Source organism: Haliaeetus albicilla, chromosome 25 (assembly GCF_947461875.1).
Source record: "Haliaeetus albicilla chromosome 25, bHalAlb1.1, whole genome shotgun sequence".
NCBI lineage: Eukaryota > Metazoa > Chordata > Aves > Accipitriformes > Accipitridae > Haliaeetus > Haliaeetus albicilla.
In genome coordinates this window covers 16636349-16663171 of record NC_091507.1, presented here as the reverse complement: position 1 = coordinate 16663171, position 26823 = coordinate 16636349, and the positions used below count along the sequence as shown (strand labels likewise).

Genomic DNA, 26823 nt, shown 5'->3' with positions numbered 1-26823 from the left:
TGATTTATGCTAAAAAAAATCCTTGCTTTTTTCTCCTTCTAATTTAAAAAATCTTTTGTCAATCAATGCTGTAACACCAATTTGAAGGTGCCGAGGATCTTAAGTACATTTTAATTTTCATCAGTCCATTTGAAACATTGTTTTCAGTCCAGTGGGTGCCTTATGCCAATTCTGCCAATCCCAAACTCCAAAGACAGGCAAGTTAGCTGAGCAGAAAAGAGAAGCTGTGCATGAAAGTTTATTTTAACAATAAAAGTTGAGTCCTTTCTATTTAGTTAGCTAGTTGCCCTTTGGGTTTAGGTTTTCAAACATTTCACACCATGTACTAAAAAAGGATCTTGATATAATCATATGTCACCAGTGGTGCTTTTAATCTCACTCAAATATCTTCAGATAGAGTCTAAAATCACGAGATTTGGCACACAGGAACATATTCTGGATTTGTTTCTGCTGGACCTTGCAAAGTGTTGACACTTGCTGGACACCTAAATCCTTTCTCCTGATTTTTGAGATTCTGTTCTTAGCAGCCAGAAGGAGACTACACATCGCTTAATATTTCTCTTTTCAAAAAATATTTTATTATGTTTAAATCTTACCACTCCTCAGTGGTAGTTCGGGGTATTTTTCATGTTAGTTTTCTGATTTTTTTTTTCTGATTTGATTTCATTTTATAGTTGTCTGAATTCCAAAGGGTAGTGATAAATACACTATATGATCACAACTCAAAATATTATTCTAGTAAATTCACATTCAGATATTCATGATAATGGCAATTATTAACCCTGGCAAATATCAGTGGTCTTACTAAATCTTTGTGTCAGAAAGGGTTATGTCAAATTTAAATTATGTAGAAAGCTTTATTATATACCACAACTCAAAGTAAAAAGGAAGAAGAGAAACTAGCTGGAAAAAAAAAGACCATTAAGGCCATTTTTCATTGAAGTGTGGATGAGAAATAATCTTGGAGAAAAGAAGAAATGAAAGATTTTGACATGTCAAAAAAAAAGGTCACCCTTATTTTTAATCAGCCCTCTGGTCCTTTCCCTGGATGAAGGCATCATTGTCAGACTCGGGCAGGCAAGGTGGGAGGGAAGAGGTCTGCTGCTGTAACAGATTGGTTTCTGCATGGCATATAGCAGACTTCTCAGAAGATGTTTCCCTGAAGATGACAGTGGGGTCAGCCACCATATAACCTGGAGGAACGGCTTCTTGGGCAAATGGAAATCATAAGTACTGAATAGCATATTTCACAAGTAGGGTAACTTTAGGTCAAAGCCACTAGACATTCCCAGTCTGGCTGCCCCGATTCTTCAATTGACAGAGATAACTTAGAGCTTTGCCCTTCAGAAGAAAGGGACACATAGTTCATTCCTGTGCATATTTTTGGGCTCAGCACCTCAACTTGTAGGCAAAAACACTTTGTTTGGGAATGGGGTTTTACTGGTGGAAACACCTTTAGTCTATATGCACAAATCCCATTTTCTAGAATGTAAGCAAATGGTCCTGTAAGGGAAAAGCAAAGAAAAGCAGGTGAGAAAGTGATACTTTTTTAGATCACAGCCTCAGGATTAAATGTCCACATTGCAAATCTCCTTTTCATCAATTTATTTACTGTTGGAATATTTCTCAATATGTAATTCCTTATTCTTTTGAAAACAATAGCACGTGTGCCAGGCAGTTATAGCAAACAGCAGTCTGGTTGCCTGTGTTTTTTGTTGCCTGAGTATAAAGCACTTACTGTATATTAAAAATTACTATATACTGCTATTGCTGGCACTTATCAGATAAGGAAGTCATAAGATGAACAATCTGCTTCAAAGAACTGAAAAGCAAAGCAATTCTGATACTGAAACTGCAAACCAGATGACGCTCTGATTAGAGGCACGCACGTAGATTACAGAAGTATAATAAATCATGTAACTTTTTAGCCTCAAATAAAACAAAAGAATGCAGTTTTTATTAGGAAATAAACTGTTTATCAAGAATGCTTTAAAGGTGACATTTATTACTAATAAACTATGGTGAAAGGGCTGATCCTTTCATTGGCAGAACAGCCAGAGACTTTCCTCTATGTAAAAAATGCCCCAGCTCAGTCCGTGCCGGGTCAGGAAGCACTTCCATCAGCACCAGCGAAGGATGAGCAAGAGCCTCACCCGCACCTTTTTTCAAACAAGAACATTTTCTTTTCTCTTTAAAAAGGAATGAGTCATGGAAATGTAACTCCAGTATTATTTTGGGACTGATCGTGGATCTCAGCACGACTCCTTGGAATATCACTGAGAAACAATTCCAACGTCAGCTAATGGTATCAAAACCCAGCAAAGCACCTGCCAGGCAAACTCGTGATAGTGTCAGCGAGCACCCTGCTTAGGCAGGATGTTATTTGCTCTTCAGCTCTTGAGACTTACGAGCTGACTCTTCAGGGTTGTCACGCTCCACGCTACTTCTCATATTAATTCTGCTGAGTTACTGTGTACCAAATATTATGGCTGTTAGTGCTGAACATGTCAAAAAAAACATGTCCATCCTTTAACAGCCTGCACTAGAGAGGAATATGGAGCCTCTCTCTTAAACTTCTTGTCTGAAGTGTTTAATTTACACCTTCCCAAAAGCACCCATGCTTTGGAGACCAACTCCTTCAGGCTTGAATGATAATGGTATTGAACGTGTGTCTGCCTGCTACCTGAAGCTGTGTCAAGGATGACTGCATACAAGTCAGGTCAAGCTATGTATGTCTCTTAGCTATTAAAAAATGTCCTTCAAAACAGCACAGGGAGGAGACAAAGCTGGAGTGCAACAGACCTTGTTTAGGGCTTGCCACATGTCTGTGTCCTGCAAGGCACAAACATGTTGCAGTTAGGAACTTATTCAACTCCTTTACAATGACAAAAGCAATTTTAGGAATTAACCATTGAGCAAATGTCAAGTATTTATTATTCTGACCTTGTCTATGAAATCTATTTCATGATTAGGCCATAGTGTGTACCCATTACTTGGTCATGAACTGAAATTTCTGTTCCCATACTACAAAAAAAGTTTTTCTGTTAGTCTCACCAGCCAGAATATGTTGCATGATTAAAATGTGGTTGCAGATTGTCAGAATAATCAAACTTCTTGCACTTAAGATGCATTAACTATTCAGGAAAATGAAACGGTGCTTAAGAACTGCTCTCAAGAGTCTGTGATAAAAACCAATGTAGTACATGTGTTGTCTAGATTATATGTAAACTGGGCATTTCCTAGAAGCTGCAGTAACTTAAATATTCCACTACCCAGGCACTCTTGCTACTGATATACTGTCACTGTCTCCTATTCCATAGGCTTTCTAAACACAGTTTGCTGTTCAATATTGTTTTTCAGGAGATGACTCATTCGTGGCCTCCGCCACTGTCAGCTATTCACACACCAGGAAAGGCAGAACAAAGCAAGTTTCCCTTCCCAAACAAGGTAAGACAAGCAACATCATGTAGAACCATGCTTCCTGCACCTCAAAATACGTCCTACAAGAGCCCTGACTAAGCATGGGAAGTCTCTGGGCTGAGGTTGATGCCATGCCAGTGACCTTCTCCATGTGTGTGCCAGTATCCCCTGCCTTTTCCCTGCTTACAGCCTTTGCAGGGCTACATGGTCTTGTTTGCATATCTCCTGGCAGCAGCACTGATGCTGGTGTGTGGGTCACGGGTTCCTCACCACAAGGCAAAACCACAGGTTCCCTGGCAGGGTGTCCAGGTGTGGTGCCTTCTGCGGGCACCTGCTGAGGTTCCTGACCGATACTTCAGGGCACACACAACTGCTGCGAGTCAAGAAGCTCCTGCTCTCATCCATTGCTCCTGCTTCATTTGGCTTCACTAGCTGAGATTTTTGTTGAAATCGTTGAGGTCTGAGGTGGGCTTTGCTAATACACTGGCCTCTATAGTTGGGGACTGAGGAGTGGGCGTACATCCCCTGCCACCAGCCTGGCTTCAGGGGCAGCTTTGCTAGAGAGGCAGGCAGCCCAGAGCCATGATGCCCAGAGGGGCCACAGAAGTATTTGCCAGGGAAGTATCTGGTCCCTCAAAGAACCAAGGCCACTGGTCCTGCTGATGGTCCCTTGCAACAAGCTCCACTATTGTACGAGTATCCCAGGGAGGATGCAGTGCGGCATGGTAAAGCTCATTGGCACGAGCTTGGGGAAACCACATTATCGATACTTCATAAGTCGGGAGGGAATTAAATCAGCTATCCTATGCAAGAGCCAATAAAAATTTCACATTGTATCACCATATACTGTTTATATGCCACAAGCATATTTCATGAAGTGTTCAAGCTTGAAAGATGGTACTGATGCTGTTTATAGCCTTTATCCTGTTAAAGCAAGCTCCTTTGGTAACTTTTAAGTCTGTTCTGCAAAATCCACAAAGCCAAGAAACCTTCAAGATTTGCCTACAGTAAAAAAGCTTTTCCGTGGATGAAAGTGTCATGATTTTGAAGTACCAGGGGTGTAAACCAAAACATCTCTGGTATGTTATGAAAGAAAAAGAAGGCAATAACTCACTTTCTATTTGCTCATTGAAGGCAGACAGCTGATTGAAGATGGTAGGCGGGCTAGAGGCTTGTTATGTTAGAGTAAGTCCTGTAGGAGATAGGTGGATCAGCAGCTTACAAGCAGGTGAAGTACCCAGATATGGATGATAAAAACGAAGTGGTGCTTGCAGCTCTGCAGTTTTTGCCATAATTATCATCACGTGATGTGCTTGCGTGGCACGTGTGCAGATGTGCATGGGCAAGGTATGCACCTATCAGCATATCTGTGCGGTCATCATGAATGCACTTTCTCACAGCTAAATGTATTGTGATAAACACAGGAATAGAAGAACCACAGACCATAGGACAAAGATATGTGAATAATGGTTGATATTGACTTTCTCATCTTCTTTCTGCCTGTTGATCCATCCCTGGGAAATATTCTAATAGTTTGAACTGCAGAGCTGTTTCAGGGATCTGCCATTCATTTTTAAAGAGCCTTTTCTAGGTGGTTTCCTTTTCTCTTACCAAAGTAGAATTTCCATTTTATTTAGGCTTAGGATGAACAAGATTTCATCTAATAATATATGAGCATACTTTTGTACATATAACAACATCACAACTGTATTGTGACCTGGGTGGTCTGCACAGTCAGAAATTAGAGTGCTTTGTGTGAGATGGGGAAGTACCTAACATAACTCACCAGAGCCCTGAAAAAATCCTGCATTACTGGCCATAGATCATGTTAATTTTAGATACTACCTCCATTTTAAGATATTTTAAAATAATTAAAAGCTACTTCTGTCGCTTACTCTGAATCTGTACAGTCACAGACTTTAGAAGGCATCTGCTTTTCAGACTTCAAAATGCAAAGAATGGTTTCCTAATTTTTCAAGCATTTTTTTGAAACATTCATAAGCTAGCTATTGTTTTTCACAAAGTGTGGTGTAAAATCTTTGTTGGATCTCATAGAGGATGTCTCCGCAACTCTTAGGAAGCTTTCCCACAGGTAAGCTACGTAGCTGTCCCAGCTTGTTAAAACCTAAGGACTACACCAAACTGTTGTGGATCGCACATTATTCAGATAAATGGGCCTGTCAGTTAAGTAGTGGCCAAGGTCAGCAAAGAGGCTAAAAGGCTAAATTCAGGGCATCAGCTTCATCTCTTAGTTTAAAGCAATGCATGGTACCGTGAATTCATTTTCAGGCTTTATGGCCATGTTGAGAGATCCGTTCAGTTCATTTGCAATGACTCTTCCAGCCAGAGAAGCAAGTAGGCTGCAATCCTTTTCAACAGAAGACAGTTCCCAAGTGTAAAGGTACTTATCATTTTGGGAATGAGAAAAAGAGAAGCTTGTAGGACTCCTGCCCTGTTGCAAGGTTGCAAATCATCCTTACTTTTCTGTCTGTGAAAACTGAGTGTCAGCATCATTAGTTCCCATACATGCCACACTGCTTTTAACCTGCAACTCAAGTAATTAGTGCTCTGACAGCTTGAAACTTGAAATTTATTAATTAGGCTATTAAAGTTGCAAAGGCCACAGCAACTATAGCTAGACTGGCTTTGAAATCCATCTAGTAATAAAAGCTAAATAACTAGGGTTTATATATCACAAATATAACAGAATTGTGTATTTGAAACTGCGCATGTGGATGTGTCCATCTATATAACTATATGCTCAGTGGATGGGGGGGATGTATGTGCATATGCTGTACCTGTATATGAAATCAGACCTCATTAACATGGGAGGTCTGCATTAATGCACAAGAATGGAAGGATAGTCCAGGTCAAGTTTGACACGTGCGCCAGTGCCCAGTAGATTTCCCAGCACAGTGCTGCTGGGAGAGCACATTTAGGGAGCTGTCCTTCATGTAATAGAGGGCATAAAGTTACATTTCATCCTTAACTTTGAATTTGCTTTCTCTGTGGAATTAATTTGTACTCTTGAATTTACTAGGAAGGGGCAATGACGGTCTCTTTATTTCTTGTTTTTCAAAGCTTAAGGATAATTGAATCAGTGTGTGATATGACAGGCTGTGTGTGCTTTCCTTTCTCCTATCTCTGTCACACTTTGTTATGTACAAATGATCAGGCATTATTTGATTGTAATTTTATTAGAAACATCTTAATAAATAAACTTTAAATGAATAATTAAATTTGGTAAATAAGAGCTCACTTGATGCTTGTGCGAATGAGCTTTCATGTTCAGGCATTAATTCTCTACTCTTATGCGGGAAAAAATGCTGTTAATTCTGCTGCCTGCTTTGCTCTCTTTCTTCATTTTTACTGTGATTTCATGTCTCAAAAGTTTGATAAGGTGTTTGATTCCTAGTTACGTGTATGCGATATTATGGGATCAGCCATCATTCTGTTATTTGAGAATTAAGTTATCTACTCCAGGAGAACTGGTGTCTTGTCACAAAGCTATTGGGTGATTATTCTCAGCAGAAGCTAAGTTAACATAGTGATGTTATTCTTTACGTGCTCAATTCATTTACTTTTCCCTTTCTTGTTGATTTTAACAAGCTGGAGCAAATGCACTAGAAAATAATCTCCATAAGTGAAGACTTCACCTTTGGTTTTTAAGTTACATAAAGTCGTATTTTTTTTCTGCCTCAGTGGGAGTGTTCTCTACTTCACTATGTGATTTTTGTAGTAGCCTTTATTGTTAAGAATAATTTGTTGAGAATCAAGACACTTATTTTAAAGAATCAGTTAAAAGGAAAAGTGAAAATGTTATAGCTCATATGTTTTGCTGATGTCAAATTTAAGACTACGCAGAGTCCATGGCAGAGGTAAGATACTGTGCTAGGCAGTTAAAGCGGGGGCTGCATTCTTCCTGAGGTTGATGAAAATGTAAAAGAGTGAGCGAGATCCTTGTTTAGCAGTTTCAAACACTTTTACAAACCTCAGGGTATTTCCATCAAAATGATTGTATTCCCCCAAACTCCTCTAGGTACATAAATTCACTATTCTGGAAACTGAACATGCTCTAATAGCCTACTTTTATTGGCAGCCTGGTTGGCTACTAGAATAGCATGTAAATTCAAGTGTACGTGTCACTACATCACTACTGCAAGCTGATCCTAACTTCTTAAGATTATATTCAGTCACCAGAAAAAAACAGGCTTTAATATCCCTTCATCAGAAGCATTCACAAAAAGCTGAGGCAATTTGTCAAAAGTAGACAATTTCAAATTATTGAGAAATTATTGTCTGCATGTGAAACATGGTACAAATCTTTTCATACTGCATTTGAAGGTAGAAACTCTTAGGGCTTGCCCAAGAATTCAATGTCTCACATTTCAGATGTGTAGGATAGCAGTGAATTGCAGATGTGTATTCTAGCATAAAAATTACGGATCAAAGCCATGCAATCTGGAGAGCCTTGACTCCAGAGTAAAAGGTGCAGATTGAGGGGATTTGACTAGCTGAGCCCTCGACACCCCAGTGCCTGCGGTCCAGCCAACCTCCATTTAGAGACGCCAAGAAACTCTTGGGGCCCCAAACCCCTGAGGCGTGCTTCTCAGTGACTCAGCAGCAAAATCTCTGCTCGGCCGAGTCGGAGCATCCTTGAGCTCTCTGGGGACTTGCAGTTCCTTTCTTGATGAGCTGTGCATTTGGCTCTTCGCTCAGCCTCTGTGGACCAAGGATCTGGTCCAGCACCCGATTCCTCACTGAGAATGACCACATGTGTTGCTGTGGGTGCCTGGCCTCTCCGAGCACTCTACTGCAGTTGTCAGTGCAGCATGTATACGAGGTCGTATTCCTGTGTGTGTCTGGGTTATTCAGAAGCAGAGTGACATACAGGACATCTTCCCTGCTTCCCTCCCATAGCAAAGTGTTCTTCTTTCCCTTAGTTTAAATATCTTTTTGTTATAGTTTATATTTGTATTTCCCTTCTATTTATAGGCTTCTTTTATATTTTTATGAATGCAAATGAATTCTCTGAGTAAAATATGTGAACATTTGCACATGAGGAAAAAATGCATTTTTTATTTATTGCACCATATTCTTAGATATTGCGGTTGTGATACAAGGTTGACCTTGTAATCTCAGGGACCCAAAACTAAAGTCTGTATTTCCACTCTCCAGTGCTGTCAATATCACCATGTGAAAAGGAAAGACCAGCTGTGCTACTACCTCAGGAATCCAATGGTCCATGAAACAATATTGGTCTTCCCTCTGTCTTCTCATCTAAACTTGCAGAAGATAATAGACGAGTTTTGGCTGATCAATAAATGAATAGTGAGCAGGAGAGTCGTAATAGCTATACAAGGAATTGCACCATTAAAGGGTTGTTTACAAGCCTTAGAATTAATGGATTTTCAAAGAAATATTGGATTTATTCTTGTAATTGAAAATTACTTTGAAACTGAATGAACAATTAACAATGCTGTTTGTATCATTAAGGTAATGTTCAAGCAAGTATTGCAGCTAAAAATTGCTGTAAAAATAACACACTGTACCTTTTTTATATTATTACTGTAGGAGTCACAACAGGGATCTACAGGACACAGCAATACAAGTAAGTACCAACTCATTTTCTGGTTGCATTCGGTGGAGGGGATGGCAATGACTATGACAAACAAGTGACTGATAGAGTAAGGAACCAGTAGCAGACTGGGACGGCACAGAGCCTCAGCAGGCAGTACTTGGCTCTGGCCAAATGTGGAGAACAGAATTGAACGGTTACTATCAAAATGTTAGCTCTTTTGGTGGACTGGGAATAACAAAAAGGATTCATTTTGTTATGGCCGTTTCATTATGTAGATGAGAAAGACTAAAAGGGCAAAAGAGTGGCTTTTTTAGAAAGCCAGAAAAGAACTGACCTAGTTGCATGGCCAGATCCAGACTGCCAGAAAATTCTACAGGAAGACTTGTTATCATTTATCTTTTGTAGGCAATGGTATATTTTGTGGCTATTGCACAGTAATAAGCTACATAAATCCTGCCAAACTAACACCAGATCATGTCTCAAAGACCATATGGCCGTGGGTCTTTTTGGCTAGCACTGTGGGCAGGGGAGTGATGTGTGCTTGTGTGGCTCCTGGTTGGGGCTTTTCAGTGGACTCCAATTTACAAATCATTGGGCAGATCAGAAACACTTTAATCACATTTAGTTATGGTAAAAAACTTAGCAGCTGTATTGAAAGATTGAATTGTTCTGCAAAACAAAATATTAATCCTCTCCCCTGACACCTCTGACTGTTGTTAATGTTGTCTCGCATATTAAAGATACATGATCCTATTCTGCTCTCAACACAAAATCACCTCAACCAAAAGAACTATTTTGCTAGCTTCCTGACCTGTCAGCCAGCACAGAGCCCTGTTTGCAAATTACAGGGCTGTGACTGAAGATGAGCTGGGAGGTGGGGCTTTGAAAGTGGCTGGTCACCCACTGCATGAGGAAGAAAACATCCAGAGAGACAAGGCTGGGAGATGTAGGCTGTTAAAATGGTGCGGCTCTTTGCTGGGGAAAGGTCGGCATGCGGAAGACAATGTTGTGAAGAAACATGCAGTGGTGTCACTTAATTGCTGGCATCGGTTTGATATTGCTGCAAGTACCAGCACTAAGGAAATAATAAAAGGCAAAGGGGATGAGGTTCTGTCAGAAAATGATGAATACAGTAATGAGAGAAGGAAGCACAAAAGGGCTGTAATAGAGAGGGCTATGCAAACACACACAGAGTCACAAGCATGACAAACACACCAGCTGAGCTGAGGGCTTCGCGATGACATCAGAGGCCACAGTGTTTGGCCAGCTTTGGTCATAGTTTAATTTTGAGTATTTCCTTCTTTCAACACTTGAATAAAACAGGTTGTTCTGCAGATCTAATAAAACGTGCTTTCCTGTGGAATAGGAAATCAGTCCTACCTCCTTACAACTTTCCTCTGCTCCTTACTCCAGTGGTCTCCAACCTCACTTTACTTCCCATTCCCCCATCTGCCCTCCCACACCACTGTACCTCCAGCTGCTTCTTAACTCCTCATTCATCCTGCTCAGCAAAATCAGCATATGTCTGCAGCTGGGCTGGAGCTGCACTTGGTACTGCCTGGCTGATGGCAACCAAACCAAAGAACAGCTGAACCCATGCAGAAACATTTTCTTCATTGGTGGCAAAAGTTAGGGTCGCTGCCAGACACTTTTGCTAATGTTGCAGAGGAAATTTGACTACCTCTGAGACCTGTAACTGTGAGGATTCCTGTTGAGGTGCTGGAATAAGACATCAGATAAGTCACAGTTAGAATGAGACGTAGACCTTACCAGTCCTGTATGTCAAACTCAAAGGAAATTCGGGAAATAAAAGATTTGGATGTGTGGTGGGTTGAAACTGGCTGGATGCCAGGTGCCCACCAAAGCTGTTCCATCATTCCCCCTCCTCAACTGGGCAGGGGAGAGAAAATATAACAAAAGATTTGTGGGTTGAGATAAGGACAGGGAGAGATCACTCACCGATTACTATTGTGGGCAAAACAGACTTGACTTGGGGAAATCAGTTTAATTTATTAACAATCAAATCAGAGTAGGATAATGAGAAATAAAACAAAATCTTAAAAACACTCTCCCCCCACCCCTCCCTTCTTCCCAGGCTCAACTTCACTCTTGGATTCTCTACCTACCCACCCCCAGCAGCGCAAGGGTTTGGGGAATGGGCATTACAATCAGTTCATCACACGTTGTCTCTGCCACTTCATTCTCCTCAGGGGGAGGACTCCTCACTCTTCCCCTGCTCCAGCGTGGGGTCCCTCCCATGGGAGACAGTCCTCCATGAACTTCTCCAACGTGGGTCCTTCCCATGGGCTGCAGTTCTTCATGAACTGCTCCAGCGTGGGTCCCTCCCATGGGCTGCAGTCCTTCAGGCACAGACTGCTCCAGCGTGGGTCCCCCGTGGGGTCACAAGTCCTGCCAGAAAACCTGCTCCAGCGTGGGCTTCCCACAGGGTCACAGCGTCCTTCGAGCACCCACCTGCTCCGACGTTGGGTCCTCCCCGGTCTGCAGGTGGAGATCTGCTCCACCGTGGACCTCCCTGGGCTGCAGGGGGACAGCCTGCCTCACCGTGGTCTTCCCCACGGGCTGCGGGGGAATCTCTGCTCTGGCGCCTGGAGCATCTCCTCCTCCTTCTGCACTGACCTGGGGGTCTGCAGGGTTGCTTCTCTTACACATTCTCACTCCTCTCTCCAGCTGCCATTTCTGTGTCCCCTGCAACTTTTTTTCCTTCTTAAATATGTTATCACAGAGGTGCTACCACCATCACTGATGGACTCGGCCTTGGCTGGCAGCAGGTCCATCTTGGAGCCGGTTGGCATTGGCTCTGTCGGACATGGGGGAAGCTTCTGGCAGCTTCTCGCAGAAGCCACCCCTGTAGCCTCCTCACTACCAAAGCCTTGTCACGCAAACCCAATACAGGATGTGAGAAAATGCTAGCAAATGACTCTATGTGGGAAAGAAATCTAGTGGTCTATGTACTGTGTTATCCAAATGAACATCTTCTGAGTCCCAATTAGCTGTTATTTCCCATTGCACCATACCTTCTTTGGAGTGGCTCTTGAGCCTGTCATTTGCAATGGTTTTACTCCAGCTGCAAACATTGTCTTTCTCATTGATAAAATTTGCATTTTTCTCATCCTTCCCCCACAAGGAAATTGAACCATTTAAAAAGCTGTGATGGCTGAAGTTACACTGCTTTGTCACAATAAATATTATTTATCCCTGTTGCCCGGAAAGGGAAACTTGGCCTGGTTAGATTGAGTGATTCACCCAAATTCCAACTCAGAGGAGAGAACTCCTCTGGCCACCCACTATTCAATGGGGAAATCCTGCAAAAGTTCATTTGAAATTTATTTTGAAATGAGAGAAATCTGGACGCATCTCCTCTGCTTGTATCTAAAAAAGATCAGGAAGGGAGTTGTGTGAGATGAGGTAGAAACTAGCAAAGAATTCCCAGCTCTGTGGCTAAGGAGCTGAGGACTGATGGTTTCCACTGTGTGTTTCTGGAGGTGTGTGTATGCATACACACACCAACACACAGACACACACGTCCGCACCCATTTCAGGAGACATACACAGTGCTTAGCACCTGAAATAAAGTGTGCTAACAGCAGCCCCATAGTGAGATGAGTAGCGTATTCCTTGTCAATTCCAAAAAGACTAAGAAAAGCAAAGGATGACACAGATTTGCCCACAAGAAGAAGCCAGAGCTAGAGAGGATTTAGCAAGTCGGCAAATGCCAGCCTCCCACAATGGTACCTGCACGCATTTGGCAGGTTACATGGAAAATGGAAAGCAAATCTTAGTCTAGCCAAGAGTGAGTGTGAAAAAAACATGTTGTTCTGACAGGTAATTCCCTTTTACATATGCTTATCCAAAAATCTTATCTGTACTGTATCTGTGACATTCAACTATGCTTAGTCTATACAGATTTTTAAAATTTCTATGATTCAGTCAAGTGAGAACAAAGTTGGTAAGAACTGATAAAGCATTAATGGGCAGATTTTCTACTCTGATAGGCTGGACTGATGCGTTTCTACCATCTGTACAGGCTTCGTCCTCCCTCTCCACACAGAAGTATGTTAAGTGATGATTAGCATAAATGCAGCTGCAAATGCTTACTGTAGGATAATTCATTAATATCCAGTTTGGCTAAATCACAGAGATTCCCTTTTCTCTCTCCTCACAGTACTTAGGCTCTTTCCCTTGTTGCTCCATTAACATACATTGCTGAAAGTAGAACTGATGTGAACTCTGCTGGCAAAGCACTCAGGAATCCATATTCCCTCTCACACTCAAACAAACCAGTGTTCATGGTAATAATTCATCACTTATAAAAAGCCTAAGTTACAAATAGAAAATCTTTGAATATATGCCAACTGTTACTATTGGTTTCTTGTTCCAAATTACCGTAATGCAGATGAGCTCCAGGGCTCCAGGCACCCTAAGGCTGACAAACATATACAACAAAAGCAACAGCTTTCTAGCCAGCAAGTTCATCATCTGGATATACTTTCTGAGGTCTCTGCTAAAAGTGAAAAGTGACCTAGAGATTATGGAGTGGGTGTATTCCATCCATCCTGTGTGGATGCCCTGCTTGTGCCTAAATTTTACGTGCTGTGCCTAAATTTTATGTGCTGCCCTCCTATTGTAAGTGCTTAGCTTCCCTAGAGATCCACAGAGAGGCAACAGTGTTCCTGAAGTCATCCAGAGTTTCCCCCATCCTGTTCACTAAGGTTTGGGCACCTGAACTGGGTAGACACAAACCCTTCCAGAGGGGAGGACAAGATCTAAAAGCACCACATTAAGGTGTTTGCAATACCCAGAAGCTCCTCTACAAGACACCTGCTTCCAGAAGGTCGCTGTCTAGATTAAGTCCTTCACCTTGCTTCTGTACAGCAGCTGAAGGACACTGGTAGCAAAACCCTGCCTCTTCTGAAGGGACAGCAAATTTTCCAGAGGTGCCTCTTACAGCCATCGCTGGCACCCCAACACTGTATGGACGAAGGGTGAGGACTTCATCAGCAGTAAATGGATGAAATGTAATGCTCATGTGCATGGAATAGGTTGGGAGCTGATCCAAAACCCACTCAAGTCAAGTCAATGAGCAGAAAATCAGACAACACTGAAACAGCCTGACCAAAATAAGCACTTCTCACATTTTTTTTTCTGAAGGCACAGGTGGATTTTGGTTTAACGAACCTTATTAAAAGGTAATGGAGAAAAACACATCTATCAGTAAACCAGTCACACTCAACCTCTGCGCCTCCTTGTCTGCTAGGCAACATAAACTCATGTGTAGACAGCTATTAGCATCCAGTGACACACAAGAGGAGCAGCAGCTGCACAGTTGCTAGGTCCAGAATTCAAGTTCAAGGTGATTCAAGCAGAGTGTACCCTGTACATCCATGGTAGAGCTAAACAAAAAACTTACACTGAAGTGCAGCTCTCTCAGGTTACTCGGAGAGCAATAATTACAATGACATCAGCCTTACTTTGGGGGGGGAGGGGGGCAAGAAAGGAGGGAGAAGGACCTGGCCTGACTTAGCAGAAGGAGTACCACCCCATCAGCTAGCAGCCTGCTTCCATGGTGTCTGTGCTATGTAACTAAGTTGTGTTGGGCAGATAGATGATTTTAGACCCAAGAAGGGGATCATCACAAGCCAACATGCTATGCCAGGACCCATGTGAGTTGTAAGGAAGTGTGAAGAGGCATCCCTTGGGCCTCTGATACTTCTCAAGCATGTGGGTACCTGACTGTCCCTCGGGCTGAGTGCCTCAGCCAAAATGCACAGCATAGCAAAGGGGGCTTTCCCGGCCCCCACTTACACGAGCTGAAGATCGGATCCTTAATCTGACAAAATGAATGTGAACTAAAACATCCATTGGCAGAAGTGTGTCCTAATCACTGCCTTACCAGGTCCTTCTGATGCTGGTTTGCCTTGTGTGAAATAATTGCTGTTCCTGGAGCAGGGTTTTTGAGCATGTGCATGTTGGACGGGGTGCACTCTCAATAGCAGAGCTGTAGGGCCCTAGAGAAATCCTTTCCATTGCTCCAGGGTCTGCTATCCCTGATAAAGCTTGTGTCCTCTAAGCAGCCTCTCTTGTGGACTTTCCTTGCCTGACATTTCCGGAGTCCCTGTGGCAGTGACAAGAAAAGTCAAGTCAGGGTTGAATCCCCGCTCGCAAATGCTCCAGCAGTGCCCCTGCAGCCCTGTGATCGGTCTGCAAGGGTGGCAAGAGTGGTCAGTGTTAGTAATGAATAAAGCGTTGACGTGTCTCATCTGAGCAGTTTCCATACTGACCCATTTCTGATGTCATTTTCTTCTCCTCTTTTAAAGGGAAAAGTGATGTAGAGCCAAAGAGTCCAGAGAAAAGCGCAACCCATACATCGTAAGTCATTTTTGCATTTAAGATCGGAGAAGGCAGCTGTGTTTTTATCAGATTTGTTGGGCAAAATAGAATTTGTTTGTTTTCATTAAGATAAAGCTCTTTCACTGATGCTTTTCTTAAAACAGCTTTTTAGATAATGACTAAACATTAATTATTCCTAGAACTTTTGCATGCTGGTAAGTCAGAGATCTTTGCAAGTGAAATGGTTCCATATCACGCTGAACAGATATGAGAAGATTTTTGTGGGTGTGTGAGGCTGGCCTTTACAACCTGACTTCAACGTTACCTTAATGCCGCCGGAGTTTGTCACACTTGCTAAAAAACATCATGTCACATATGCCTTTGATGTACTGATGTAATTTTAAAAGACTGCAGTCTGCAGCTTTGACTCTGAATTACTTGAAATCCAATTACAGCTATCTCTGGTCTCTCACGATTTTGTTGATGTTTTTGAATTAACAAAAGAAGTCAAGAAATAGATAGGAACAGGCACTTGTAATATATCAGTGTTCACCTTCACTCTAGTGCCACAATAGAAGCTTTTACCATTTTTAACTCTAGTATACAAAGGACTGAATTGTTTTGCCAACATAAACCAGTCTATGAAACAGATGGGCTGCAAGTTAAACAAAAATAGCATCAGTCTCCCAAACTGAGCTAGATAAGTGAATTCCTTTAATAACTACCAGGCAGGAGCATTATGAATTTCTGCAAAACCATTCACCTTTTTAATCCCATTTGAGGGAGGGAAGTTCTTGTAACAGTCAGTCATGTGAATTTTAGAGTGCATCTTGCCCATAATTTATGTTTTCTGAGTCCTGTTATTTAAATGCAGAGCATTATATCATGTAAATCTCGCAAGGTGTCACCATTTGTTACATGGCCAAAAGTAGTCACAGAAGGAGGTACAATAACAGTGATTTATTGTGGGATGTTTTGATTTCTGCTGCAACCACGCATTAAAAATCTTCTGGAAATGAATCTAGAAAAAGATTTGACATAGTGTAAGAAATGGCTTGTCCTGCAGATTGTGTTGTGGAATGTAATTACAGTATGTGAGCATATTTAGCCAAACTTATTAAATGAATTAAGCATTAGCAGTCTTATGCCTTCTGATAGTATGATTACTGGGAATGGTTAATAGAATGATTCCAATAATTATAATTTTAAAAAATAATATCGCAATAAAGACCGAAAGAAGAAGGGTTTTAATGCCATCTGGAGGTATTTTAGAGAAATGAACATATTTATTTTTTGCTGATATTTAGCAATATGTAAAACATAAGCCATCCTCCAAAGCATTTTTTCTAGTTAGACGGTATTTTAATGATGAGGAATGTTCTTTACTTTCCTTTCTTCTCCTTCATTGGATTAAAATCCTGTAAGATCTCTGAACCCACAATAGGGGTATCTCTGAACCCATAATCTGGGTTCAGAGATATTCCCCAATATGTTTATGGTTTTGGTTTGAGACTACATACTGTGTCATGTAGCGCGCTGTATTAGATACAGCAGGCTTCAGAATCTGGTTAGGTGTGAAAAGTTCCTTGCCTAATAAGAGATCTTAGTACAACCTTCTGAAACTGTGCTGTCTACTAGATATAGTATATTTATAATGCTTATCTTTAAAGTGTTACTATATGCTAAGGCTACCCCACAGCAGATATTGGTTCCCAGAGCAATTTTCAGCAGTAGAAACGACTGGTTACCACTGATAAATGACTGCGTCCAAGAAGCAGAGGCCCCTATAGTTAGAGAAATTGTTTGTGTGAAAAAAAGAGGCAGCAGAGAAAGGAGGAGATGAGAGGAAGGGAACCAGCAAGTGCTGTGCCAAAAGAGGAGGAAGAAAATGAGAGGGATACAGCTAAGAAGGAGGAAAAGGAACTGCAAACACCAAATTTTCAGAAAGACATGCAAAACTGAGAGCAGTGGAAGAGAAAACCAGAGGTCAAACACTGGAAATGAGAAAGAAAGGAGAGCAATATGAGCAAAAGCTATTAGTAAACTAAAATATGTTACTGAATAGAGGGCTGGATACCTGAGTGTTACAGTGAAGTAAATTAACTCATGTTGATGTGTAGGTGCACACTGACGTCCCAGTTCTCTTTCTGCTACCTTCTGCTGGCATTCCCTGGGTTTCTTCTCTTTTCCACCTTCTTCTAGGACAGACTTTTATCCCTGGTTCTCAGGCAATTGTGAATAAAGACTTCCTCTGTTCTTTTGGTGGTGTAGCAGCTTGCCCCTGTGCACAAGATGCACAACCAGCAGGACCTACAGCACACAGGGGACGTGGATGCATGAGTGCACGTGCCTGGGTCCGTCTACAGTAATGGACGTACTCTTCCCCCGCATACGTGGAGAAGACCGTGCCATTGCACAGCTGGACGAGAGGCCCAGCAGTGCCCAGGTCTGCAGCTGGGAGCCGGCGGGGGTGTGCAAGGGGAGAGGTGTGCGAGGGGACATGAACGCTGCCGGGGGGTTGTAAAAGCCTGGACCCTCTTGCAAGGTGTCACTCCGCTGAGAATGTCGAAGGAGTCCGGTTGGCATCTCCTGGCAGGGGTGCTAAAAAGGAGTGACATCGTTGTAGGAGAGGTGGCACGTTCGGGCTTGACCAGGAGAAACTGTGGATTCATTTCACTGTGAATCAGTGTTTCCTTGTGAAAATGGAACAAACAGCAACAAAAAAAAACCACAAAGCAAGTCATGTTAGCCTAGACAAAAATAACAGAAGAGACAGGGAGGAGCAAATTAATGTTTCTTTCTTGCAAATGTCTTTTTTATTTTCCTCAGGCATGTTACAAGCCACACACTCAAGCCAAGCTTATATGACTCAATGGCAGTTAATTCATCCCTGGTGCAGATTTACTACCTCTATCCAAACATTATTTATGCAGCTTCAAAGGACAGGTTGATTACCCTCCTGAATCAGGCAGTGAGGCGCTTGTGAACCAAGCATTTACATGAAGTCTCCCCTCAAGACATTCCTCCTGCATTGTCCACTGGGCTCCAGGTCCTCAAAAACAGATATAACCCTGTGACCTGGAGCCCTGGGGCCAAAGGTGCTACCTGTAACCTCCGCGAGTATAGAAACCTGGAGTGCAGGACTGTGGTGGTCTGTTCGGAGGGGTTTGGGTATGGTAAATGCATCATTCTGAATAGCATTATGCATACGGTTTTTTCCCTGTATGCATTAACTCCCTAGATAGACTCGGTACGACATAGCTGTCCACTGATGATAATATTAAACATTAAGAAACTGGTATGCATTAGATGATCCACATTAATTGATGCAGCATCCTAATGAGGCAGATAAATAAGGGCAGTTATTACAACGCTAGAGATAACTGAGATGGATGTAGGAGAATGAGAATGATGCAAAACTGGGGAGGAAGTCTGAGCAGAGCTGTATTCTTTTGCACAATATTCTTATGGCCTTCGCCGCCTCGGCATGCACAATAATCGCCTGAGCTGGCACTGAAGAATTGCAATAAAAGGTGCAAACAATACAAAGGTGTTAAGCTGTCTGGAGTCTTCCCCAGTTGATTCATGTTCCTTGTAATTGAATGCTTTTAAAGCCATGAGAATTCTGGATTTGAAGGGGGTTTTTGTTGTTGTACTCTTAATATATATAGCTCTCTATGGGTCATCTGGTTACAGCTTTGCTGAGCATTTCTAAACTTTTAGGGCTGTTCAGAAATACCCAGCAATGTTTTGTTCTTTTGGTTTTGTGATAAAAGGTTCAATTTTCAATTGTCAGAAAACTTAAAAACACCTAAATTTTATTAAAATCCTTTCTCCCCCTGGTTTTACCAGTTATAGTCTGAAGGGCTGCATTAAGGAGTGGGAAAGGGATGAAGAAAGAGTGCTCTTTTGTTCTTTAATATTTTCAGATACAGGATTTTAGTCTGTCTTTGGCAAAAACTGGATCCTTCCAGTAAACCTTGGAATGTTGCAAATAAAACTTTTAATTCTATAAAACTTCTGTGCAAGGAAAAGTGTTTCCAGCCAGTGAACGTGTTTCAGAGAACCTTGCGGTGCCATAGAAACTCCTTCCCAAGCTGGGGGTCTGCGATCTTCTGTCCTCCCGCGTGCAAAATATGACAATAATTCAAAAATGGCACAAATACACAAAGCGCTCAGCAAGACTCCTGCTCTTGGGATGACTTTCGATGTACTGTCTGTTGTGATGTTCTTCAGTACCTTTGTGTTTGTAAATGATTTCCAGTTCAGACTACCCAAGGTTAATCATGCCTGACTGTGATTCACTGCTATGCATTTACCTCGACATTTCTACTGCACTTACTTAATGATATCAGGGCTAGCAACTAGATACCTCCGTGCTGTCTCTTTATTATCCCTCCCACAATTGTTTTCATGCTGAGCTGCTCCAGATTTTTCCCTCCCTTTTTACAAGAAAATTAACCAAGATTGAGGGAGGCTTTTATAATTTATGGCAGTTATGCAAGTTTTGTCCTTTGCTAATACTCTCTGAGAATCACAGCGATCTCGGTGTGTGTGTGTTTGCTTGTTTGCTTTTGCCAGGCAGAAATAGATGTTGGCTCTGTTCCTTCCCTGCACTGGTCCCCAGCATCACTTGGAGAACAGTTTGCTCAGGGGGATCTTCATTAACACTACTAAATTCAGCAGCTTCCAAGCTGCCCATTTGCAGACATTAGTGCTACAGTCTCTTGCCCATCCAGCAGCTGCTTATTGTTCTCATCACCCTGATTCTCCTTGAGGAAGGAAATAGGCAACGGGTACTTGGAGCAACGTCATTGTTGTTCTTGCTTGATGTGACCTACGTCTGTACCGGCACAAGTGTCATCTGTTGGTTTCTTGCCTTTTCTTCCTCTCTGCTGTCTTGCCCCTTGTATCTTCAGAGTAACTCACAGATAGTTATTCAACAGCAAAAAACTCCTGCTGGTTTCACCTTCCGCAGATAGGAAGACTGAGGCAGAGGGGTCGGTTACAAGGTGCCTCCACAGAACAGAGACAACCAGTCTCAAATACAGGAGCTTGAGCACCAGCTTGAGCGAGTGCTGCCAACACACCGTCCAGGTCTTACCCCCAGGGAGCTTGGCCTCTCACACCTGGCTGATGTGTGGTCGTGACCTTAAGTCTCTCAGGCAACAGCTGCAACCTGATTAAGCACTGGAGTTTGAAGAGGAGCCTTAAACCCACCCTGCTTCACCGAAAAGCCTGGTGCAAGCTATTTAAAGTTAGCCTTGGCTTTCCCCCATCTAAAATAATAATTAGACCGCCATGAAGACTATCTCATTGATATTTGTACAAAGTGTTGAAAAATGTAATGTTTTGTAAAAATGGCTAAGGACTACTCACCCAGAACACTAAAGGAAATGAGCAGTAGTTTAAGTTTTTAAAGACACACTTGGGTAGTAAGTGGTAAATGTCCTGAGGAGTGCCACGTGTAGGGAGAAGGGGAGAGTGGGAGCTGCTGCCTCTCCCAGGCGCCCGCAGACCTGGTGAGCATGGGCAGCCCCTGTCCCATCACCAGTACCCCATCCTACCCCCAGAATTTCAATCTTGGGACAGGGGTCATCCAATTTAAATTAGAAGGATTTGGCTTTTGTCTTGTTGAACTGGAGGGAGGGATGGCAAATAGGGAAGGGGCAAAGCATGCAAGCTGCAGAGGAAAAAAAAAACCCTCCAGCGGTACAACTTCGATATCCTTCTGTTTGTTTGCCAAAAGGACCGTGATGGGTCAAGTCAATTGAACCAGAAAACAGCTAACAAATGGGTCTGGAGGACAATGGAAAGGGTGAAATCCATGCAACTGTGGAAGTTAGTTCCAAGAAAAGGGCTGCCCAAACTTTTATGGGGTATAATCCACTTCTAGCTTTCAGATTAAGATATCAGGGCAACTTCCCAAACAGTCTTCCACAGCTCAAGTTGTGAGCATTTTAGACTGCAAGGACATCTGCAGCAGGCACATTGACCAATGATTTGGTGCCACCTCTTTTAGTAACGCCACAAGCTCTGTTGAGGGCCATCATGAGCATATCAACATGCTCATGAGCCACAGACGACCCTCCTCTGCCAAGAAACACAACTTCCAAGGAATGGTAGTTGTTATGAAATTAGGTCCATTATGTTAATTTTTGAGATGTATTGTTCCTGAAAACACCAGTGCTTCGATGGGTTTTAATGTACATCTGTGATGTTTCTGAGAGAAGTCTTGCACTCCATGCTAAAAAAAAAAAAAAAAAAAAGGAAGAAAAAAACCTTTACTATGATGAATGAAGGCAGTGTTTTTCAGAGCGGTGGAGGTCTTGAAAACTGTGGAAGTGAAAGTCTGGTGTTTATCCATGAACCAAGTTGCTGGCAGAAGAAGAAGGCTGGCTTCATTGCACTGTTCCACCTGTTTACTTGAGCCTCGCCTTGCAGAGCTAACCCCTAACACTACCAGACTGTCACTTTGCTCAGCCAGTCCAGCAAGAACAGCTAAAATCTTAAAACACACTCCTCAGCTCTCAAAGTCTCATGAAAAAGTTCTTTTTTCTACTTTCTCCCCTGAAGAATTACTCTCAGTACATGTACAGACCATTTCTCTGTGTATTAAATATATAGACCGTTAAAAAATACAATTCCACCATAACTTCCCGCTCCAAGAAACAAAGTGATTTCACCTGTGGGATGATTCAGAGTCACTGTGGTATTGTCACAATGCTGATGTGAACCTTGCCTGCCAATTCCTAACCTTTTCTGAGCACAGATTTTTTGGATTTATGGTGTACAATGCTGCTGATAGTTCACAAAAAAATACTGTAAGTTGATACCAACAAATCTATTTTCTTCAAATGCTATACAGACATTTTCTTGGAAGCCATTTGCTCACATGGGTCTTGACTGAATCTGTCTTTGAGGTTTAGCAAAGTTAAGGAGGAAGAACGAATTGGTATTATTGGTGATTTTTTTGCCATGTAATAATTATAGACACATAGCAGCCAAAGATGATACAAGTAAAAAATCTTTCAATAACATGTAAAGTCATATAAAAAGATCTTAAAAACATGATGCCCATAAAGGCAGATGAGATGGGGCTTATTTGTTTGGTTTAGAAAGAAAACACCTGGAAGCCCAATCTGACCTTAATTGCAGCTGTGGTTTTCCTGGGACAAAATTTAGCTTCTGTTGAGTTCGAGTCAGACAAAAAAAGCTTTATCTGAGATGTCAACAGGAACAGGGATAGATGAATGCTAAATAAAATCACTACTGAGGTCTGGGGAAGTTTTGTGATTGACTTACATGGGGTGAGATAGGGCCTTCACCGTCCTATTTTTAAATGCTAGCCCTCTCTTTCACCAGATATAGCCAATAGCTTGAGATAACTGCCCTTATCGCTGCAGGGCTCAGCACAGAGTTTTATTTATAAAGTCCCCTTGATCCAAGCCCTCTTGTTTAGCACCTTCACCTTTACTATCTACCTGTACTCTGCACACCAGAGAGAAAAATGATTAGCCACGGGAAGCTACCCTCGTTTTGATGCCACCCTTGGCTCAAAGCTGAAGGGGAAAGTGGTTTAATGCAAAAGAAACCCTCACTTCAAAACAGCAGCTTTTGTCCCTTTGGAAAACTTAATATAATACTAGGCATTATTTCTAATTTTATACCAAGTCAAAAATGCTTCTGTAATGCTGGTGTTCATTTAACGTCACTTAGAATAAAGCTGACCAATTTAACTGGCTAAAATACTGTCATGCTTGAGGAAATGTTTTCCTGTATTGCACCAAAAGCATGTTATTTTTCTCTTAGGCACTGTTTTCCTTGGACTTTGTCATTTGTAAGGGACTAATTGGGAATTTTGGATGTATTATATATTAGCTCTGAAAACAGTGGTTAAAGAGGGGTTGCCAGGAAAATCAGGAGATGCAAATACCTGGGAAGAAGTCTATTTCATTGCAAGTGCTGCCAGGAAGGCAGGCACCATCAACCCCGCTCCGTATTTTTTCTCTGAAGAAAATGATAAATGGAAGCTCGGCGTCTCGCACGCTGGAGTCGCGATGTGCGTGGTGGTGTTTTTGCTGGGCTAAAATTCCTGGTTGCCAGGGTAACATGTTTTGGAAATCCTCTACCCTGGGCAAAAGCCGCTGCAACTCGAAACCCGCCAGGGCTGATGCTCAGCAGGGGCACGACCACCGCTGGGTATGGGGAGCTGCTGGTTTGCCAAGGGATTCTAGGCAAGGAAACAAAATAAAATAGGTCCAAAAGAAGGGAAAGGCCATCGGGAGCGTTCGATACTTCCAGGCTCTCATAACCTGATTTTTTTTCCCACACCATCACCATGTCCCGTCAGCCAAAGGGCAGGGGGGTTACCTCGTCCTGGGGCTGAATCGCTGGGTGATGGAAAGATGAGAGGGGTGTGTGTGCCTGGAGGGTGGGAAGAGGAGGAGGGCAAGAAGGGAGAGAAAGAGAGATACAGGTTTCTGGCCACCTGCCAAGAAAAATAACTAACATTTTGCAAAAGAGAAATCCTAAGACTGAGGTCATAGTATGGAAAAAGTCTGTTTCACAGACTCTTGAGCCTGAATACAGGCCAAGTTTTTTTATGTTGGTTTTTTGTTTTTTTTTTAAATGCAGGCATCCTATTAACATTTCAACACTAAAGCTCGTCCAGGAATGGAAAGATTTTGGAATTTGAAGTGCCTTAGTTTTCTACTTTGTTGGTACACAGATATATTTTTTTAATTACAAGAAAGTGAGGTTTTTGAATGAGAAGCTCCCTCATTTTGCTTTTAACTTATTTTACAACTATGAAGACCAAACTAAGGGAATCTAAAGAAAAGCCTGTTTCTCCCACAGAGTGACCAACTCAAAAAAAAAGAGACTTTTCAAGCTTGGTGGACAACTTTTTATTTGCTGTGCAAAATACAAAAAGATACTGAAACCTGAAATGATGATGAATTTTCCTGTGTGGAAAAGTCCTACTGTTCAGCCATGAATAGCTATGATTTTTTAAAACCTTTATAGTAGCAAGCTGACAGTTTCATGACAAATTACTTTTCATACCTAACTAAACAAATTATTGAAATTCTTCTGCCTTAATCTCTGGATTTGGATTAAATGTCAGTGTGGATATTTTTTAACTGGGGGAAAAAAATAACCCTTTGGATTTGTTAGGATGTTATTACAAGCAAGTTTTCTGGTCTTTGATTTGCTAAGCTACAACTGGAGTCTGCCTTCCTCAGGGTAAGAATATTTCCACATTATCATTTCACCTGTGGTATTTTAAGAGGGAGAATATTGTATCTCGGTGTGTATCTCGGCTTTGTGCGTTCTGTTCTTTGTTTAGCATGCAGACAAGCTTCATCTCCCAAAAGAGATGTGGAATATATTTATTGGCAATTTAGAATTGATGATAGATTTGACAAGCAAGCACGGTGACACACCGAAGCTATCAAAGCTGAAGATGAATCAGGACAAAGGTTTGGATGAGGTATATTGTTCCTGAGATTCAAAAGGGTTATACTTACAGATCATTCCAAAATCAAGGTAACTGTACCACTGACTTACAAAGATAAAAGCTAAGTTTTTTCCAAGAAAAAAACCCGTGGTTTGATTGGCCCACAGACCTTTTATGGCGAAATAGTGCAATTACAGCTGGCATTTCTGCATGCTGATTTTTATTACTTTTGTAAGATATTTTGTCAGGATTCATTTGTGCTGATTCCCCCTTTCATGGCATAAACTGTAAGCAATTGTAGGTAGAGAGAAGGAATCTCTTGACATATTTCTTCAGAGATACACTCCAGGAGGTGTGATAGATCAGGTATACTAAATTAAAACAGACCTGATCTGTTACCTGATAAGCATGTGGACTTACTATATATTCAATTGTATTAGAATTTAGTGCAATCATGGGTGAAAATCCTGTACGTTCACCATCAGCTTTCCTACTATCAAAGCAAAGCAGGCAAATCAGCACAAATAATCTCTTAAAAGTATACACAGACAAAGGATGAGCAAATTACCCTTTTGTACCTTGTTTGATGACCAATCTTTGTGCCATTTATAAAGGCTGGAGTTTGGGGGGTTGGAGGGGGCCTTCTGTCCTGAAGTTCCCTAGGGAGATGAGGCAGGCAACCCTGCCTTGACGTAGTTCGGATGGAGGCCCAGTACAGCAAAGAGCAAGGAAAAGGTCTGGTTGGAAACCCCAGAACATCACAGAACCTAACCTCAAAAATAATTTTCATCACTCTGGTCTGTACTGTTTTTAACTTTTGGACTTAAGAGAAAATTCATGTAGCTGCTCATGTAAAATCCACATTTTCCCCATAACTTATACAATAAATGTAATATGAGACACAAACTTTAATACTTGCAATCACTGTAAGGAACAGCAGTTTCTGTAGACTTCTGCGGAAGAAAGGATGAAGGCTTTTGCCACAAACTGTTAAAAAACCCTGGGCTCTTCCTCTGTCACAGAGTAGGATTTTGATCTCACAAATAATTATAGACAGGCATGATGCTTTCCAGCAGGACTTCTTTCAGCATTATTGTTTGAAAGACCAAGAGTTCCTGTGGGTATCTAGACTCGTGTTTATGCTGTGCTGCCCATCTCCAGTTAAAAAACATTTCCCTGTGTGCTGCATGCTTTACTGTGAGCAGTCTCAGTAAAGCAGGATGACTTGTATGTGTTGAAAAAGTGACCTGCTACAGAGTGACTGCACGTGGAAAGACCAAGGGAAAAAAAAAAGAGGAATCTGTGTTTGGCAGGGCAGAGGTCTGCTTCTTTTCCCCATCCCTCACAGCTGCCACTAGCACACTGACCATCGCATCCCGTGGCACAGTAATCCCAGAGCAGCTCCAGTGAGCGAGCGGTCCAGCACCGAGGCTGGGAGAGAGATGGTCACTCGGGAGAGGCATCCTTTCCTCCTCTGAAGAACTTTACTTTTTCAGGCTTTCTATTCAAGAGGAAGAAGTCTCTCCCTGAGCCTTTCCCGTAGGTTTCCTTGCTGTCTAAAAGTGGTTGGCTGATACCACTCTTCAGCAAGCATGCTAACATAAGGAGCCCTGCAGCACCTACACCAGCCTTCTGTGATTGATGCTGAGTAGCCAGGAGTCAGGAATCAAATTTCCACCTCTGCAGCCTGGGAGACAGTGGAATAAAGAGAGAAAGGGGAAGATTAGAGGTATAGTAACAGAAGACTTGTCAGCCAGATGGAATTTTAGGAGTTTTGTTATTACATGTAACACATAAGGCTAACCGAATACAAAGAGATATATAATACATAATGAGAGGTGGGCACAAAGCTGGGTGGTGAGGGTTAGATTGGTAGAAGGACCTAAAATATCGATATTATTCCCAACTTGCGTATATTTTCTTAAGATCACAGTAGGTGGATGTACTTAATAACCATGATCTTCAGGCATTATGGAAAGATTATAAAAAGCAACAGGCCTCCTTTTAAAATTAT

General features: G+C 42.0%; 1 protein-coding gene across 1 annotated transcript in view; it reads left to right on the top strand.

The window, feature by feature from the left end:
• Window positions 1-26823, top strand: part of AFF3 (ALF transcription elongation factor 3) — a 337764-nt gene that overhangs the window by 189813 nt on the left and 121128 nt on the right. Inside the window, exons 5-7 of the mRNA XM_069770080.1 lie at window positions 3361-3447; window positions 8995-9031; window positions 15337-15388. Coding sequence (XP_069626181.1) covers window positions 3361-3447; window positions 8995-9031; window positions 15337-15388 — 176 coding nt within the window. The remainder of the gene's footprint in view (window positions 1-3360; window positions 3448-8994; window positions 9032-15336; window positions 15389-26823) is intronic.